The sequence below is a fragment of the Geotrypetes seraphini genome, chromosome 1 (assembly GCF_902459505.1).
Source record: "Geotrypetes seraphini chromosome 1, aGeoSer1.1, whole genome shotgun sequence".
Classification (NCBI taxonomy): domain Eukaryota; kingdom Metazoa; phylum Chordata; class Amphibia; order Gymnophiona; family Dermophiidae; genus Geotrypetes; species Geotrypetes seraphini.
In genome coordinates, this window is record NC_047084.1 from 315,759,806 (window position 1) to 315,779,580 (window position 19,775).

The window sequence follows — 19,775 nt, forward strand, 5'->3', positions numbered from 1 at the left end:
GTGTATGTCGTTGACTCATATGCTGTGCTTACCCTCCACTACCCGGGATAGCGAAACCTCGCTTATCGCGGGTTCCCCCCAAGTGCTGTAGCTGCGGCCTATATGCTACCCACTGCATGGGTATGCAAAGGTACTGATAACTTTTCGTACTGAATCGCCTCAGTGTAATGAAATATACTCAACCCACTGCACGGGTTTCATCAACTGATATTTGCAAAACTTCATCAACTGATATAACTTCATTGTCTCCGCTTACTCAAGTTATGTATGCAACCCACCATATATATATGGCCCTGTACTGATGAGCCTAGCCAATGTAGGAGCCTAGCAAATGTACCGAGGAGGACATGCTATGTACTGATAAGCCTAGCCAATGTAGAGCACATGCGATGTGCTGATAAGCGTTGCCAATGTACCGAGGAGCACATGCAATGTGCTGATAAGCGTTGCCAATGTACCGGTGGCCGTGGAAGCCCCTGCTGTTAGAGCCGCTGATGTTGTATATTGCTGATATTGTGCTGCCGTAGAAGCTGCCGCTGCAGTTGAGGCCGTGGAAGCCTCTGCTGTAATAAGCCAATGTAGAGCATTTGCGATATGCTGATAAGCGTTGATAAGCGTTGCCACTGTACAGCGGAGCACATGCAATGTGCTGATGTACCGAGCATGCAATGTGCTGATAAGCGTTGCTGATGTACCAAGGAGCACATGCAATGTGCTGATAAGCGTTGCCAATGTACCGGTGGCCGTGGAAGCCCCTGCTGTTAGAGCCGCTGATGTTGTATTGCTGATATTGTGCTGCCGTAGAAGCTGGCGCTGCAGTTGCTGATATTGTGCTGCCGTAGAAGCTGCCGCTGCAGTTGAGGCCGTGGAAGCCTCTGCTGTAATAAGCCAATGTAGAGCATTTGCGATATGCTGATAAGCGTTGATAAGCGTTGCCACTGTACAGCGGAGCACATGCAATGTGCTGATGTACCGAGCATGCAATGTGCTGATAAGCGTTGCTGATGTACCAAGGAGCACATGCAATGTGCTGATAAGCGTTGCCAATGTACCGGTGGCCGTGGAAGCCCCTGCTGTTAGAGCCGCTGATGTTGTATTGCTGATATTGTGCTGCCGTAGAAGCTGGCGCTGCAGTTGAGGCCGTGGAAGCCTCTGCTGTTGTATATTGCTGATATTGTGCTGCCGTAGAAGCTGCCGCTGCAGTTGAGGCCGTGGAAGCCTCTGCTGTTGTATATTGCTGATATTGTGCTGCCGTAGAAGCTGCCGCTGCAGTTGAGGCCGTGGAAGCCTCTGCTGTTGTATATTGCTGATATTGTGCGTAGAAGCTGCCGCTGCAGTTGAGGCCGTGGAAGCCTCTGCTGTTGTATATTGCTGATATTGTGCTGCCGTAGAAGCTGCCGCTGCAGTTGAGGCCGTGGAAGCCTCTGCTGTAATAAGCCAATGTAGAGCATTTGCGATGTGCTGATAAGCGTTGCCAATGTACCGAGGAGCACATGCCATGTGCTGATAAGCGTTGCCACTGTACAGCGGAGCACATGCAATGTGCTGATGTACCGAGGAGCACGTGCAATGTGCTGATAAGCGTTGCCAATGTACCAAGGAGCACATGCCATGTGCTGATAAGCATTGCTACTGTACAGAGGAGCACATGCAATGTGCTGATGTACCGAGGAGCACATGCAATGTGCTGATAAGCGTTGCCGATGTACCGCGGAGCACATGCAATGTGCTGATAAGCGTTGCCAATGTACCGAGGAGCACATGCCATGTGCTGATAAATGTGCTGATGTACCGAGGAGCACATGCAATGTGCTGATAAGCGTTGCCAATGTACCGAGGAGCACATGCAATGTGCTGATAAGCCTAGCCAATGTACCGAGGAGCACATGCAATGTGCTGATAAGCCTAGCCAATGTACAGAGGAGCGTATCCAATGCACAGAGGAGCCTATTCGATGTACTGATAAGCCTAGCACATGCAATGCGCTGATAAGCCTAGCCAATGTACAGAGGAGCGTATCCAATGTACTGATAAGCCTAGCCAATGTACAGAGGAGTATATCTAGTGTACCGATACAGAGGAGCACATCCCATGTACTGATAAGCTTAGCCAATGTACAGAGGAGCACCTGCAATGCGCTGATAAGCCTAGGCAATGTACAGAGGAGCATATCCAATGTACCGATACAGAGGAGCACCTCCAATGTACTGATAAGCTTAGCCAATGTACAGAGGAGCATATCCAATGTACTGATAGAGGAGCATATACCGAGGAGTATATCCAATGTACTGATACCGAGGAGCACATGCAATGTGGCCTAGCCAATGTACAGAGGAGGATATCCAATGTACTGATAGAGGAGCATATCCAATGTACTGATAAGCCTAGCCAATGTACGGGGGAGCGTATCCAATGTGCTGCCTACCTAATGTACAGGGGAGCCTAGCAAATGTACAGAGGAGTATATCTAATGTACTGATGAGCCTAGCGATGTACAGAGTATCCAGAGTACAATGTACTGATAAGCCTAGCCAATGTACCGAGGAGCATATCCCCTGTACTGATAAGCCTAGCCAATGTACCGAGGAGCATATCCCATGTACTGATGAGCCTAGCCAATGTACAGAGGAGCATACCCGATGTCCTGATACAGAGGAGCATATCCAATGTACTGACGAACCTAGCCAATGTACAGAGGAGCATATTCAATGTACTGATGAACCTAGAGGAGCATATCCCATATACTGATGAACTTAGACGATGTATAGAGGAGCATTCAATGTACGGATAAGTCTAGCAGCCTATCCAATGTACTGATAAGCCTAGGCAATGTACCGATGAGCATGTACTGATATCCCCTGTACTGATAAGCTTCGCCAATGCACAAGGGAGCATAACCAATGTACTGATGAGCCTAGCGATGTACAGGGGAGCATATCAGAGGAGCATATCCAATGTACTGATGAGCCTAGCTATGCACAGAGAATTACCGAGGAGCGTATCCAATGTACTGATGAGCCTAGCAATGCACAGAGGCTCCAATGTAAAATATCTGGATCAGTGTGTAGATATCAAACTATGCTGTTGAGGTAACGTAAACCTTCTTAATGAAGGTCTTATGTAAGTCGTTAAATGGATAAAGCGATAGTAGGCCCTTTAAGGTAAATTAAAATGATTTGTGAATTTATATTAATTTATTGTTGTGTTGTACACCCCAATGTAAGGGCCGATAAAGCCATGTCCCTTCATGTATCGGACTTACCTCCCAGATGCTGATTATCGCATTGCCGCTGCTTGTACAGGATTCCAGAGGTCAGCTGATGTGGTCTCTGTGCTCTCGAATGAAGCCAGTGTTGTACAGTAGTATACATCGGATCCATGAATCGAAGTCTAAGGGCAGGACCTGTGAATCGAAGTTCCCGCCGAGTGGATGCTGCCCCAATCTCGGGAGATCCTATCCTAGGCTAAGCAATTGGACTATCTCATTTGCCCTCTAGCTTAGTGGGGTTAAAATTGCGGGCGGTGCTGAGCTCCAGCTGAGATGTGCGGCCGTAGAAGCCGCGGTGGTAGCGCCTCTTTGGTGCTGGTGGCTTCTTCGGCACGGCGGCATGGATCGTGACTTGTGCTGTCGAGAAATACTTATAGAATGATACAGTAAGTACCGGCATAAGGAGAGTGGAACATGATTGTATATCAGCATGTCATGTCAAAGGAAAACAGAGCGGCCTCCAACTAGTGTCTTCCTTGTTTTATGAGGTAAAGTTATATAGCAGAAATTAATAAGGAAAAAACAGTACATTTGTAGGTTGTCGGCAGTCAAATCCAGTTGCCACAGCTATTCCCTATTGCAAGTTCTAGTTAAATTCTCGGAAATAAGAAATTTATCACTAAAGATAATTCCCGGAAATAAGAAATTTATAGTTAAAGAAAATTCATTGAATGAAGAAATGTGATGAGTCCAGTGTCATCGCTGTCTCATTAATTGGAATAACTGGAAAGATAAATGCTTTTAATATTTCTCATCCCAAGGATAAGAATTATCGGATCATTAAAATTAGCTGATTGGATAGATGGGAAGACTCGAAATAACCCGTGAAGCATAACTTCCTCATCTAGCACAGCCCTGAAGGCAAGGTCTTATATTTTGCCCAGCACATTGCAGCCGAGAAGTAGACTCAGGTAGCAATAAGGAAAGCACAGAATGCAGAGAATTACACTCAGATAGCAATAGGGGAATCCGAATGCAGGGAATTGTCAAGATAATTAAATTTGTCGATCCCTCCCTGCAGAAACCGCAGCGATGGCCGTGCCGAGACATGTGGCCGTGGCTGGCAGCCTCCCGGGTGCCCGGAGCGGTCACCCGCCATCTGCCTCGTCGGACCCAGGTAGAAATGCAAATGCACTTTTCTATAGTTAAAAGAAAATTAGGACAAGTTCCTGGAGGAACAGCTCATGGCTGCCACTGAGACCCTGGGCGGGTGCCCAAAGCGGTCAACCGTCATCTGCCTCGTCGGACACAGGTAGATTCCTGGTGTTACGTCCAGACTGAGTCAATATCCAATGGTGCATTTCCACAGGTTTTACTCCCTCTGTCCAAAGAAAAGCGCACTACTGTACGCTGTTCTTCGATGGTGTAATCTTGCAAAGGAGCGCCTATGTTTCTGACCTCGCGGCTGCCACATGACTAAACTCCGAGTGCTACACCGAGCGTGGATAAACAATCCGACAGGCAACGTGCGAGTACATATGTTCCGGTTCTTGCGTAATTTAACAATTGCCTTTAATTTTTGATTCGCCCTCGTATTAGTTTGTAGGAAGTAATCAGGGTAAGGATGAACTGAAATTAGTTCAATTGAAGCTCTGTCCCTTTCTGAGGAAGTTTCAAGCCACACGGTGGCTGTAACAGTTTCAGTTTAATAACATTAGTCATGTTTGGGTTAATTAGCATTTTTGTTAAATCTGATTAATGATTAGATTATACGTTCTTTATTTGGGGTAATTAAGACACTGGAGCTCTGTTAAGAAGTATGATTCCTGCATAGTTTATACTGAAGAAGAGAACACAGAAAGAGAAATGAAGAAAATTAAACATTTGAACATAGAAACATTATTTTTCTCCTAATTCTGTTCAGTTCATCATGGAGAAAATTTTTTTTTTTTTGAAAATGGTACTATGCTATAATCAGCACGAGTAACTAAGAAATACTGATGCACCAAATAAAAGGACCCCTCTTCCAATTGCTTTTAAGCTCCGAACCACACCCGATCCGCAATGGGCCCCCGTCGGGCCATACCGCCGCGTACAACGCCCCAGCCATGGGCCCAGGGCACGGACAGCAACCGTTAGCGGCCGGCCGTAGTCGGGATGCCACGCGGCCCAGTGCGGCCGCAGGCTGCCATGATGCCTGGTTCGGGGTGGGAGCATGGCAGCTGGGAGGCAGCGACCCCAATCCCCTTCCCCCACCGCCGGAGTGCTTAGGGAGGGGAAGGACGCTGCTGCAATGGGCCCCGCGTGGCAGGAGACCCCTATCCCTCCTTTCCCCACCGCCGGATTGTTCAGGGAGGGGAAGGAAGATAGCCACGCATCGCGGGAGGGATGGCGCCAGGGACCGCCGCCTCGCCGCAGCAGGAGATGGGCCGCGCAGCTAAAACCGGCCGCGTCGGGACGAGCAGTTGGCTGCCGCTCCCGGCGCCCCCGGCAACAGAGGCAAATCCCCCCCTCGCGGCACAGACGGGCCCGCAACGCTGCCCGTGCAGCAGCCCCCAGCGCTCACACCCGCAGGTCCCCTCACAGCGCCCGGGCCGCTGGGACCCCGAAGCCGCGGCCGTCCCCCCGCCCACCGCAAGGCACAGAGCCAGAGAGGGCAACAAACGAGGTGAGGAACCCAATGCCTTATTTTTTTTTTTTTTTTTTTTTTTTTTTTTTTTTTTTTTTTTTGAGAGTGAGCGGGAAGGAAGTCGCGTCCGCCCCGTGCGCGCACCCGGACGGAGAGAGCGCACGCAGCAAGAGAGGACACTCGGCGAAAAGGAGCCGCAGACGGGAGCTCCCGGCCACGCGCCCAGGCCGCCCGTGCAGCGGCCCATCCCCGCCGAGGCCCCCAGCGCCCCCACCCGCCGGTCCACTGGCAACGCCTGGGCCGTCGGGGCCACCAAGACACGGCCGCACTCCGCCCACTCCAATGCACAGAGCCAGAGAGAGAACCTCCCTCCGTGGCGACCAGCCACCCAAATCCCTGCAAGCGAAGACGACGGCAAAGCCCGTTGCTGCCGGCCTGTGCAGTCGAGGGTGAGCGGGAGGGAAGCCGCGTCCGCCTCATGTGAAGCCGGATCGAAAGGGGCGACCTCCCCTCCGCTCACCCTAATCTATCCTACCCCCCCTTCCCCCCCCCCCTGCGCCTAGCCGATTGGCCCCCAAGGCTTCGGCTGATTTGTCATCGCTCCTCCCTAGGTGGTTCGGAGCTTGTTCTTGTTAATTCACAGCCCCAAGTCAATATTTCAATTATAAATCTTTCAATACACATATTTCTGGTGGTTATGGATCATTTCCATTCTACAGTGAGTTGAGAACGTTTCATGCTGTGGTTGCTACATCAGTGAGGCTGAGCATTTACTGGAAACGGCCTGTAAAGCACATAAGGCTGCACAGTATGAACTTGTACTGTTGTGTCCTAGTTAATTAAAAATGTGATATCTTATTGTACTGGCACTTTTATCTTTGGATCTTAGTTTTTTAGAAAACTATATTTTCAGTTAAAAATAGAAAAAAAAAGGAAGAAATTTGTCTGTGTAACATTTGTATTTATTTATTTTAATATTTATATTAAACACAGCCTAAATAGTTTACATTCAGGTACTCAAAACATTTTTTTCTCTCTGCCTGGTGGGCTCACACTTTACCTGATAATCAAAATTTTCTCTGCTTATAGCAGACAAGTCAAACTCTGGCCCGCGGGCCAAATCTGGCCTGCGGGGTGTTCAAAATTGGCCCGCCAGACATTTTAAACTTCATAGTAAATCTGGCCCGCCGGCACAAATTGCTGCCGCCGCCGCTGCTCTTCATTCGCGTCTGCCTTCACCTGGTCTCCTCTTCAAAGCAGCCTGCTGAGGATCGCCGGCCGGCTGTAGCGAACCTCGCAGGCCGCTTTCCAACTCGAAAGCACGTTCCCTCCGACGTGATCCCATACGTCAGAGGAGGGGCAGGATCGCATCAGAGGGAACGTGCTACTGAGGTGGAGAGCGGCCTGCGAGGTTCGCTACAGTCGTCCAGAAATCCTCAGCAGGCTGCTTTGAAGAGGAGACCAAGTGAAGGCAGACGCGAATGAAGAGCAGCAGCGGTGGCAGCAGTTCATGCCAGTGGGCCAGAAGAGACCAGGAAGCCGGGATGGAGGGAGGGTAGGAACGGTGGGCCTATTCTGAAGGTGAGTCCGGGAAGAAGAAGGGAGGGGGGGAGGGGGAGAACATACAGGCCTTCAGGACAGGGACTGGTCCTGGTGTAGAAGTACTTGGAGGGAGAGAAGAAGGGGTCCAGATGTTCATATGCTGGTCTGAGTGGAGAAGAAATAAAACAGAGGAGAGGGAAGTAACTGAAAGAGAAAGAAGTTGGACACAAGGGATGGTGTGAAGCGGGGGTAGGGATAGAGATACTGGATAGGAGGGTAGTTGGGAAAAAAATCAGAGCGATGGTGGACCCTGGGGTGGTAGGGAAGGAGGGAGAGATGCTGGATGAAAGTGGATGAAAGGGTAGTTGAGAAAAGGACAGATGGTGGATCTGGGGATGGTGGGGGCCCATTACTGCAGCAGCGGATATGGACATGAAAAAAAGGAAAGATGCCAGACCTCCAAGGGAGGGAAGGGAAATGAAAGGGGAGGACAGAGATGGAAGATGGATAGTTAGCACGGCAAAAGAAGAAAACGACAAATGGGCAGGGAACCCTAGCAAGCGAGTTATCAAAAGACAACCAGAGCATGAGACCAACAAAAGATAGAAAAAAAAAATTATTTTTTGCTTTGTAATTACAATATTTATTTTGTTTACACCACAGAGCTGGAGTGAGGTTGGAGATGTTGCAACCCTATACTTTACTAAGACTAAGCCTTAGTCACTAAGGGGCCCTTTTATTAAGGTGCGCATTTAGTGCGTGCTAAATCGGTTAGCGTACCTTAATTAAATGACCCCTAATTATCTTAATTAAAAATTCAGCCCGCGGCTTAGCCTTTTTTTCGGATTTCGGCCCCTTATGTGATTGAGTTTGACACTCCTGGCTTAGAGTGTGTTTTATATCAGTGTTCTTCAATCTTTTTACACCTGTGAACTGGCGGAAATAAAAGAATAATTTTGTGGACCAGCACCAGTGGTTGAAGAACACTGGGCTAAGTCGCAGGCCAGACCCTGCCCATCTCCACCCCAGACCCCGCCCCATAATAATACTAATTGCAACACTATTTTTTCCATTCATTTTTCATATATACACACAATATAATCTTGTTAACAACACATAATAGTTAACCACAAAATTAAACTACACAAAGCACACTGTACATATGCTTCTCAACATTCATTCCTACCAGAACACAGATAACCCCTGTGCAAATATGGGACCAAAAACTAAAAGTACTAATATATACAAACAAACCCTAAGATGCAAGACTCTGTATGCAGTACAACCCCAGAGAAAAACAAATGCATTTCTTCCTGAACAGTGCAAAATACAGACAGCAGATGTAAATTCTCAAAAATGACACAATTCAATTCAATCACTCAATTCAAAAATAAAATAATCCCCCCTACCTTTGTTGTCTCCCTCCCTCCATACTGTGCTTTACCTTCTGGGCTGCTCCCGCCTAGTCGTTTTATTCCGCCCCTGGTGTTATCTTCGGGCCGGCTCCCTGTTCCTTTCTGACGCAGTGCACAAAGCCACGGGCAGCAACTCCTCACACATCCCGCACCTTATCTGGAAGCCTTCCCTCTGACATTGCGATGTCAGAGAGAAGGCTTCCGGTTCAGGTGCAGGACGCACATAGGAGCCACGGCTTTGTGCACTGTGGCACTGAGGAAGAGGGAGGCGGCCCGAAGATAACGCCGCATCGATCGCACCACGGCCCGGAGGTTGAAGAACACTGTCTCTGGCCTGATACACATGCAGGCCCTGTGGACAGGCAAGAAATTTCTGCGGACCGGCGGTTGAAAAACACTGCTTTATATAGTTTAATTTTGTGGTTACCATTATGTATTGTTAAGAAGATTATATTGTGTATATAAGAAAAATGAATGGCAGAAATTGCATTACAATTAGTACTATTATTAAGGGGGGGGCGGGGTCTGGGGCAGTGCTTGGGCAGGGGTACTAAAAAAACCATGAACTATAAGTTATTGAACTTTAAAACAACTCTATTTATTGAATTTGAGCCCTCTTGGATAACACAGTATCTGTTATCTTGATTTTGTTTTCATGAAAATTTGGTGACAGGACTGACAAAAAGCATTGACATGATTTGCATTTTAATAATTCTAATTTTAAAATTCCTCCCCCCCTTTAATCAAGCTGCGCTGCTGAGCAGCGCAAGCTAAATGCCGAACCCATAGGAATAGAATGGTGGCTCGGCATTTAGCTCATGTTGCTCAGCAATGCAGTTTGATAAAAGGGGGGGGATGGGGGGAGGATTAGTTTTCAATTAAAATAAGAAAAATTCAATTTCTTCCCAAATATATACCTGCTTGTGTCACAAGACGTTTCTGAAGTGTTGAAGTGGAAGTATAGTTTAACCACTGTGGTTCTTTGTAACCCTGAACAAGTCACAAGTCCACAAACAAAAAAACCTAGTCAGCTTACTAGGGACAGAGAAAGTACCTGTAAGTAATATATAAACTACTTTAGTTGTACCACAGAAAAGTGGCATTACTCAGTGCATTGTACAAAATGGGCAGGCTGGAGCTTTTTCCATCAAGTTTCACATAAAATAGGTGTTTCTGTTGAAATAATTATGGCAATTATAAAGGTAAGCAAATTATTTAGTCAGGAGTGGAGGGATTTTAACATTTATTGTGTAATTGATCGTGAAGTACAGATATTTCTTTATATTTTGTGTTTTAGAAACACTGTTAAACAAAATTGGTATCCTTGGGTAGGTTAAACTATGGGCAACAGACAAAAGCAACACCACATCATATCTGAGCCATCATGACTGCTGTTCATAGGTCACCTGCTAACTCCAGCAAAAAACTTTACCAAGTTGGTTTAGAGGAAGATCTTGCTTGATGAACTTGCTTCACTTCTTCGAGGGAGTAAACAGGCAGATAGTCAAAGGCGACCCGGTCAACATTATATATCTGGATTTTCAGAAGGCGTTCAACAAGGTTCCGCATGAATGACTACTTTGAAAAATTGCGAGCCATGGAATCGAGGGCGATATACTCACCTGGATTAAAAATTGACTGGCGGATAGGAAACAGAGAGTGGGGGTAAATGGACAATACTCGGACTGGAAAAGCATCACGAGTGGAGTGCCGCAGGGTTCGGTGCTTGGACCCGTGCTCAACATATTTATAAACGATCTGGAAATTGGTATGTAGAATGAGGTGATTAAATTTGCAGACGATACGAAGTTATTCCGAGTAGTGAAGACGCAGGAAGATTGCGAACATCTGCAACGCAACATAAACATGCTTGAGAAATGGGCTGCGACATGACAGATGAGGATCAACGTGGATAAGTGTAAGGTGATGCATGTCGGTAACAAAAATCTTATATACGAATACAGGATGTCCGGGGCGGTACCTGGAGAGACCCCCCAGGAAAGAGACTTGGGAGTACTTGTCGACAAGTCAAAGAAGCCGTCTGCGTAATGCAAGGGCGAACAGAATGCTAGAAATGATTAAGGGGATCCCAAACAGATCAGAGAAGGTTATCATGCTGCTGCTGTACACCTTCACCTGGAATACTGTGTCCAGCACTGGTCGCCGTACATGAAGAAGGACACAACACTACTCAAAAGGGCCCAGAGAAGAGCGACTAAAATGGTTAAAGGGCTAGAGGAGTTGCCGTACAGCGAGAGATTAGAGAAAAGAAGAGAGAGGGGACATAATCGAAACATTCAAGATACTGAAGGGAATAGACTTAGTAGATAAAAGGTTGTTCACCCTCTCCAAGGTAGGGAGAACAAGAGGGCACTCTCTAAAGTTAAAAGGGGATAGATTCCGTACAAACGTAAGTAAGTTCTTCACCCAGAGAGTGGTAGAAAACTGGAACGCTTTTCTGGAGGCTGTTATAGGGGAAAACACCCTCCAGGGATTCAAACCAAAGTTAGACACGTTCCTGCTGAACCGGAACATAGGCAGGTATGGCTGGTCTCAGTTAGGGCACTGGTCTTTGACCTAGGGGCCGCCGTGGGAATGGATTGCTGGGCATGATGGACCCAGCAACGGCAATTCTTATGTTCTTTTCACCGATTAAACGTGATTTGCAATTCATGACGACTCTTTGAAGCTACATTTGAGAAGATAAACTGGTGAGCACTACAACTTTGTGACATCGAGTGTCAGTAATGCTATGGGAAGCATTTGTGGCTTCTGGAATTGGTTGCATGTGCATCTAGGAAAAAGGTGAAATGTGCAACAGTGCATGGTTCTTGAAATTCTTGAATCACCAGGTGTGTTGGTCTGTCAATAGTCTCTTCTATGAAGCAGAACTACATTTGCAGAATGATGGTGTCCCCACCACTGGTCAAAAATGGTGAAAGACTTCATCAGACAACAGGACTGAAAGACTCTTTACTTGCCACCTCATTTACCTGATCACAACCCTATTGAAAACTTGTAGTTTTTGCTTAAAAGAAAAGTTTGGTAACAGATATTCATTAATTCAGTTACCCTGAAGTGTAAATCATTTCTCTGGCACTTTAACATTGATAATGAACTGTCAGCCCGGCTTTGTCAATGCCAAACCTCTTTGTACAGTTAAAGCTCAATCAAGTACTGAAAATGCATGAAAGACCTAAAAAAAAAACCCAAAACCAAAAAAACCCTGACAAATGTTTAGTTGTTTTTCTCCAAAAATTATAACAGAATCTAGAATATTTTACTCTTAATCTAATGTTAACTTTGAACTTCTTAGTAGGAAAAGTGATGTTCATAATTTTATGAGCAGTACTTATGCTGAGAAAACAAAAAGGAAATTACACACAAAACTGGCAGAAGACAAAAGCACAAAAATGGACATTTGGAGGCACATTAGTAGAAGATTGCAAGGAGGAGGAATGCAAAGTCGATGATTTAAAAGTATGTGTCTATGTCCTGGTAGGATGCAGTGTAAATCATCATTTGTTACAGGAGAAGCAGATATAGATTTTTCTATGCTAATGTTTCTGAAGTCTCTTCAGTTTTAAGATACAGTGCTAAAGAATACTTTGTGTTTAACTTAATATTCAACGTCTTTCTGCATTTTAAGTGTTGAAATCCTGATTTGAGAATGTCTGTATTGGTATTGTGTCATCTACCATGGGGGGATGGAAAAAATTGCATCTGTCTATTGTTGGTGCCATATGTGTACTGATTAAAGGGCGAGCAGTAGTGCTGCCCGATTCACGATTCGAATCGGTTCACCGATTCACTTTGGGTGAATCGATTTAATACAACAAAAAATCAGCTTCCCGATTCGACTGACCCTCCCCCCTCGCCCCCTAAAGCAGGAGCAGCAGTGCTGCTCTTGCTGGTCGGCCACTGGGGAGGGAAGCCGGCCACCAGTGGGAGGCCAGGGGGAACACGCAGGCCTTCTGGGGGCGGGGGGGGGAGCAGTCCTCTGGGGTGGGGGGGGGGTGGGACAGACCTTCAGGGGGAACAGGCAGGCAGGCCTTCAGGGGGGACAGGCAGGCAGACCTTCCGAGGTGGGATGCAGGCCTTCAAGGGGGACAGGCAGGCCTTCAGGGGTGGGATGCAGGCCTTTAAGGGGGGGACAAGTCTTCAAGGGGGGAGACAGGCATTTAAGGGGGAAACAGGCTTTTTAGGGATGGTGGCACAGGCCTTCAGGGGGGACAGACCTTCAGGGGAGGGGGGCCCAAAATAGAGGAGAGGGAGAGAGATTACACAAGGGATGGTGTGGAGGGGGGATAGAGATACTGGATAGGAGGGTAGTTGGGAAAAGAAAGGGAGAGATGATGGACCCTGGAGTGGTGGGGAAGGAGGGAGAGATGCTGGATGAAAGGGTAGTTGAGAAAAGGTGGATCTGTGGATGGAGACGAAAAAAAGGAAAGATGCCAGACCTCCTGGGGAGGGAAGGGAAACGGAAGGGGAGGACAGAGATGGCAGATGGATGGTTAGCATGCAGAAAGAAGAAAGAAGGAGACCCTGGCAAGCAAGTTATCAGAAGACAACCAGAGCCTGGAACCAACAAGATTTGAATAACGACCAGACAACAAAAGGTAGAAAAAATAATTTTATTTTCTGTTTTGTGATTACAATATGCCATATTTGAAATGTGTATCCTGCCAGAGCTGCTGTTAGACCGCAAATGTGAGCTAGGATTTAACAGAGAGAGGAAAAGTCCTTTTTGTTTATTTTGTTTAGACCACAGCGCCAGTGTGGTTAGAAGCCAAAAGGAGTGAAGAAGCTATAAAATAAACCCACCAGGATGTTTGAAAAAAACAAACAAACACCCAATTGGGCAGGAAAATCGAATCGAATCCTAAAACCAATTCAATAGGCTGAATCGAATCGAAATTTTTTTTCCTGAATTGGGCAGCACTAGCTAGTAGAATAATATGTACGTATGCAATGTGTAAACCGCATAGTTTTATGCGGTATATAAATTTTTGAATTGAATATATTTATGTGTAAGTGCACCAGCCATTTTCTTACCATATCCACATCTCCAGTAGTCACTCACTGGGCGCCTCTTCTCACATTGCTATCACTAGCTTCTTCCTTCCTATCCTCATTTTCTGCCACTGCTTCTCTACCCTTTCTCCACCTTCATTTCATACTTCTGCTGCCATTGCTCGGGTCCTCTGAGCCCTTGCTTTCAGAATTTTTCAAACATCCTCCCCACTCTTTATAGAGCATATATAGCACTTATATTCCTTCCTTAGCAGATACTGGTTCTTTGCCCCAAGTTTGCTCCTGCTACTTGCCTCTTCATGGAGTGTGGTTTAAGCTATTAAGTACTGAGTATTGCACTTAACCACATAAGAGAACAGGGGACTGCATACACCCAGATATTCAGCACCAGTAACCAGACATGACCTGGTGTTTATATATCTGGGGAGAATGCCGACGGTGGCTAAAAAAAAACCGCTCACCGTCATCAGCTGAATATATATTTACCCCACTTGACAAATAATGCATGAACGTTTACATCAGTTCTAGGGCTGGTATAAATTCTTCATTTGCCAGTTATGGTAGTATTACTCACCTTAATTGTACCTGATGCTGACCTTGTCCTGCTCCTGTACCCTCACTGCTTATGTATGGTGTTTAGTTCATACTTATTAACTGCATCGAACTTCATGGTGTATCGAAGTACACAAATAAAATTTTATGTTATGTATTTTATAAAGACAAGTAGGTGCCTACTTTTCTTTATAAAAACAGGCTCAGAAGAGGTGCCTTAAAATGCACTTTAACTACATGACCTCTTACAAAATTGTGCCCTTTATACAGTTTTAAAATTTGTCTTATCATTGTTTTATATTGCTGATTATTGCATCAGCTCCTTCCCCCCTTTTTTTCAGCTTTCACATGCTACAAAAGAAATGGATGTCTTTTCTAAACATGTGATTTTCATACCGTGTACTAGAACTGTTACATACCAGGAAAGCCTTGGAAAGTGATTCTGTCTCCAGGAACACTACCACTAGGAGGATCTAAGAGTTCTACTTTCTCCGCTGAGCTGGCACACATCACCATAGCCTGAGACACCACACCGCGCATTTTTGCAGGCTTCAGGTTGCAAAGCAGCACTGCCATACGGTTCTGCATCTGCAAAATATTATACAACTTTGTGTTAGGCTTTAAATTTTATTACTTAAATCATCGAAGATGTGGATGTGGGGGGAAATACATGTACTTTTTTCTCTGTCTGCTCACAACATGCTTAAGAAGTGAACAGGACAGACCAGATGCTGAACTATACAGTTTTCAAAGGATGTTCTGTACTTGAGACATTTCTTCACAAGAAATGATCTGCTGGGGATTTTGCAGAATATTTTCAATATAACATAATCACATGTCTACCACTTGTGAAACCCTGGCGAACACACCATCTCCAGGACAAAGAACTAGACAAAACACAAAAGCTAGGAAACAGGCACGATTATCGGTAGGAGGGATGCAACACATAAACCACGAATTCCCATTTTTGCTAAATATTGAGACCTTATGAGCAGAAACTAAAACACGGTACCAGCTGTCACTGTCAAATATAATACTGCTACTCAGCATTCTTTGGTTTTATTTTCTTAAATGATCTTGAGGGACCACAATCTCAATGACCCTCTCTAACTGTGATGCAAAGTGTGAGACTCCTTTAATGATTATATACATGTATATAAATGATAGTAGATAAAGATCTATAGGTTCATCCCATCTGCCCAACAAGGCGGCCAGCATTATACCTGCTATTCCATACATGTTACTTGCTTCTATGCATGAAAGTCATTTATGTTTTGCTTTAATTCTATCCTCTTTCTATATAGTGATCCTCAGTGTTTATTCCACACATTTTTGAATTCAGTCACTGTTTTTGTCCCTACCACTTCTATCGGGAAGGTATTCCAGGTATCTACCCATCCTCCCCATAAAAAAGCATTTCCTAATTTTACAAACTAATGGATCTTCTAGGTTACCACTCAGATTTGTGGTGTTAATAGATACCATATTTTTCACTCCATAAGACGCACTTTTTCCACCCCCAAAAAGGGGGTGGAAATGTAAGTGCTTCTTATGAAGCGAAGGTACAAATTAAGCCTGCTGCAGTCGCAACTTTTAAATCCCCCCTGCATCTTTTAACCCCCCTGCTGCCGCCGCTGAATATTTTTAAATCCCCCTGCCGCCGCCTCATCTTTTAAAACACCCCCCGCCGCCGCATTAAAAAAAAAATCCCACCACTTCTGCATCTTTAAAACCCGCCCACCCGCTCGCTGCCATCATACCTGGTGCTCCAGTGTATTTCCCTGCCAGCAGCGCACAGACCAGAAGCGCAGGGATCAACAGCAAACCCTCTGCGCTCCCACCTGGGCCCGTGCCGATCTCCGAATGACTGCAGTCAGCTCTTGCGGGACTCACGAGAACTGACTGCAGCCATTCGGAGATCAGCGCGGACCTAGGCAGGAGCGCGGAGGGCTTGCTCCTGATCTCTGTGCTTCTGGCCTGTGCATCTGCTGGTTGGAAAAAATGAGAGCCGTCTAAGGAGGGAGGAATTTAAAAAGGTACCGAAGGGATATAATTAAAGGTATGGAGGAGTGGGGGATGATTAAAAAAGATACTGGACTGGTACATTGGGGGATGATTTAAGGTACTGGGGGGCACATGGAATGATTTAAGATACTGGGGGCACATGGGCTATGGGGGATGATTTAAGGTACTGGGGTGCAGGTGGTTGTATGGGGGAATGATTTAAGGTACAGGTGGGCACATGGGTGTATGGGGATGATTTAAGGTACTGGGAGGCACGTGGTTGTATGGGGGGATGATTTAAGTTACTGGGGGTACTTGAGGGTATGGGGATGATTTAAGGTACTGGGGGGCAAGTGGTTGTATGGGGGGATAATTTAAGGTAAAGGGGGCACATGGGGGGATGAGTTAAGGACATGGGGATGATTTAAGATACTGGGGGCACGTAGGGGTATGGAGGGATGATTTAAGGTACTGGGAGGTATGTGAGGGGTATGGGGCCTGCCTGCCACTAGGCCTGCCTGCTCTGTGCCCTGTCTTGGCCTACCAATAGACCACCAGAGAGGGGGACAGGGTGCAGAGCCTGGCATGGGAGAATTTGGGTCAGAATGGTTTTTTTCTTGTTTTCCTCCTCTAAATCTAGGGTGTGTCTTATGGTCAGGTGCGTCTTATGGAGTGAAAAATATGGTAGTTTGTCTTGATTAAGAGATGAAATATTGTTTTGGAAATATAAGCCATCATCAACTCATGAAGGGCTTTTCTCTCATTCTGTGTCTGTGAGGATAAACTTAGGGCCCCTTCTACAAAACCATAGTAGCAATTTCCATGCAGCAAATGTGATGGAGCCCATTTAATTCCTATGGGCTGTCGCATTTCCCATTTTGGGACTTGTTACTATGGCTTTGTAAAAGGGTCTCTTAGTAAATTAAGCTGAAAATGACTTAACACCTTTATCACACTGTAATTGCCACTTTATCATGCCTGGATAGAAACAAATAAAAACACAGAAGAGGTTTGTTTGTTTGGTTTTGGGGTTTGTATTTTTTAAGAAAAACTAAGTAAGAAGATTGCCAGAGATACAAGGATTGATGTGCTGTGGGCAATATCTTTTAAGGCTTAGGTTGCTCAGGTGGCAAGTGCTGTTCATTGTCATGGAAACCCTGCAATTAATTCCTGGACTAATCGTTTCTTCCCTGGTCCAGCAGAGGATGGTACAGCACTATACATAGCTGTAAAGGGAGGGAGTCTCATCCATTACCGAAGAATGTTGATACAATGCTTTGCACTGGAAGGCGATATAAGAACAGAGGGGGAACCCATAGGCTGAAGAAGGGTTAAAGCAGAATTTTCCACTCAAGTGGGTAGCTAAGAGATTCAGGTATTTGGAAGCAAGGATTACTAGGAATCTTCAACTTTTATATTTCTGGAGTTTAGACCCTTTGTTTAAGCAGATATGAAGGGATTTGAGTAAATGGAAGGGGGTGTGATTATTCTGGTGGGGAAGAGTACTGCGGCCTTTAAGATGAATATACTCCCCCGTCTTTTGTTTCAGACTTTGCCTCTCGAGGTCCCTAATGGCATTATGTCACCTGTAATGGGACTTTTATAGATTTATTTAGGGAAAGAAATCTCCTAGGTCAGTGGTCTCCAACCTTTTTTATGTAAAGGGTCACAGTGTGAACACAAGAAAGCTTTAAGGGCCACCAAAATATTTCAAGCTTACACATACTACTAATTTTGTAAACTGCCTTGACCTGCTTGTTCAGTCTGGGTATTAAACATTCAAATTATGGATGATTTTCATAATTATTATCAGCATCTCCACACTGAAGCTACGGAGTTCAGTCTACTGGGTAGCATATATTTAAATAATGTGGAGCGGGAACGCGGCAGGGTGTCCTCTCTCTCCTCTCCTGTTTGTTCTCACCCTGGATCCGTTGATATGAGATGTTTTACAGATTCCTGATGTTAGTGGGGTTCGTATTGGCCAGGTGGATGTCCCCGATATGCAGAAATACAATCAGGCCTGCTTACTTCATTACTTTGGGGATTGGATTTTGGAACAAGACATCTATACTTGTTTTGCTTATGAGCTGGCGTATTATCATCCTTGGCATTTCTCCTCTCTGTTGCATGTCCCTCGGTCTTCTCTTCTTACTTACTTAAGCTCTAGCCTCTTATTGGGAGCTCTACGTGATATCTGGAAGATTTTGGTGTTGGGCTTGGGGGGGGGGGGGGCGGCCGGGGGTGTCCGACCAATTGCCTCTGCAAGGGAATTTTCAGTTCTTGCCTGGTTGCTCTTTGGCTTCTTTTTGACGATGTGGCCAATTGGGTCTATCTTGGCACATGTACTCACCCCGGCCGGGACTCTTCCCTCTTGGCGGGTTTTTCAGCTCAGGGAGGGGATTCTGGCTACTGATTTTTTTTGCTTATCTGCAATTGGACCATTATTTACATTCCTTGCAGGTGGAAGGTCTGCAGATGGACTTGGGAGACCCAAGCTTCGCACCTTCTTTGACCAATTTGAAGATGCGGGACTTTCTGTATCGATGCTGCATAAGGCTTTGTGTTTTCTGGGTCCGCCTAGATATTGGGAGTCTTTATGTATTTGTTAGGCTCTGGAATTAGGTTTGCTGCTGATGGACTTGGATATGGAAGGTCTTATCAAGCGCATCCCGACTGTTTGTTTCTGCTGAAGTCAGGGAATTTCAATTTTGGGTGTTACACAGGGCGTATTTCACATGGGTTCAATTATATCATTCTGGCTTGGCAGACTAACACTGCCCTCCCCCCCCAGTCCTTCTTTCATGCTTTTTGGAGTTGTCTGGTAGTTAAGTCTTTCTGGAGGCGGGTGGTCAGATATTTGGAGGGTTTATTGGGCTGCTCTATACCTTTCACTCCGGTGGGATTTCTCTTTGATAAATTTGAGGCATTTCGATTTCCGCCTGGTGTGGGTAGCCTATTTTTGCGGAAGGCTGGATTGGTGGCTAAGAAGGTTATCCTGATGGAGTGGGTGTCGGATAACCACCCCTCTTATTGGGCGTGGTGAAATCAGTTACATGCTTTGATGTTGCTTGAGAGGGGTCGACTACATGCTTCTTTTCGACAGTTTAAATTATTTTTGCGAGTCTGGGGCCCTTATATCTATTCTTTGTCTCCTAGAACCTATAGTATGGAAACATAGAAACATAGAAATTGACGGCAGATAAGGGCCACGGCCCATCTAGTCTGCCCACCCTAATGTCCCTCCCCTACCTTCGCCCTGTGAATAGATCCCATGTGACGATCCCATTTGGCCTTAAAATCATGCACGCTGCTGGTCCGATTCTGAATGCCTTAAAAGTCTGAGGTGATTTGAGTGGTGGTGGTGGGTCGGTGGCTTTGGGGCTGCCTT

General features: G+C 45.9%; 1 protein-coding gene across 4 annotated transcripts in view; it reads right to left on the reverse strand.

Moving 5' to 3' along the window:
• The window catches only part of AIMP1 (aminoacyl tRNA synthetase complex interacting multifunctional protein 1), a 127,983-nt gene that overhangs the window by 12,425 nt on the left and 95,783 nt on the right, over positions 1 to 19,775 (reverse strand). For all 4 annotated transcript variants that reach the window (XM_033956598.1, XM_033956588.1, XM_033956607.1 and 1 more), the window contains exon 6: positions 14,800 to 14,968. In XM_033956598.1, the coding sequence (XP_033812489.1) occupies positions 14,800 to 14,968 (169 nt within the window). The remainder of the gene's footprint in view (positions 1 to 14,799; positions 14,969 to 19,775) is intronic.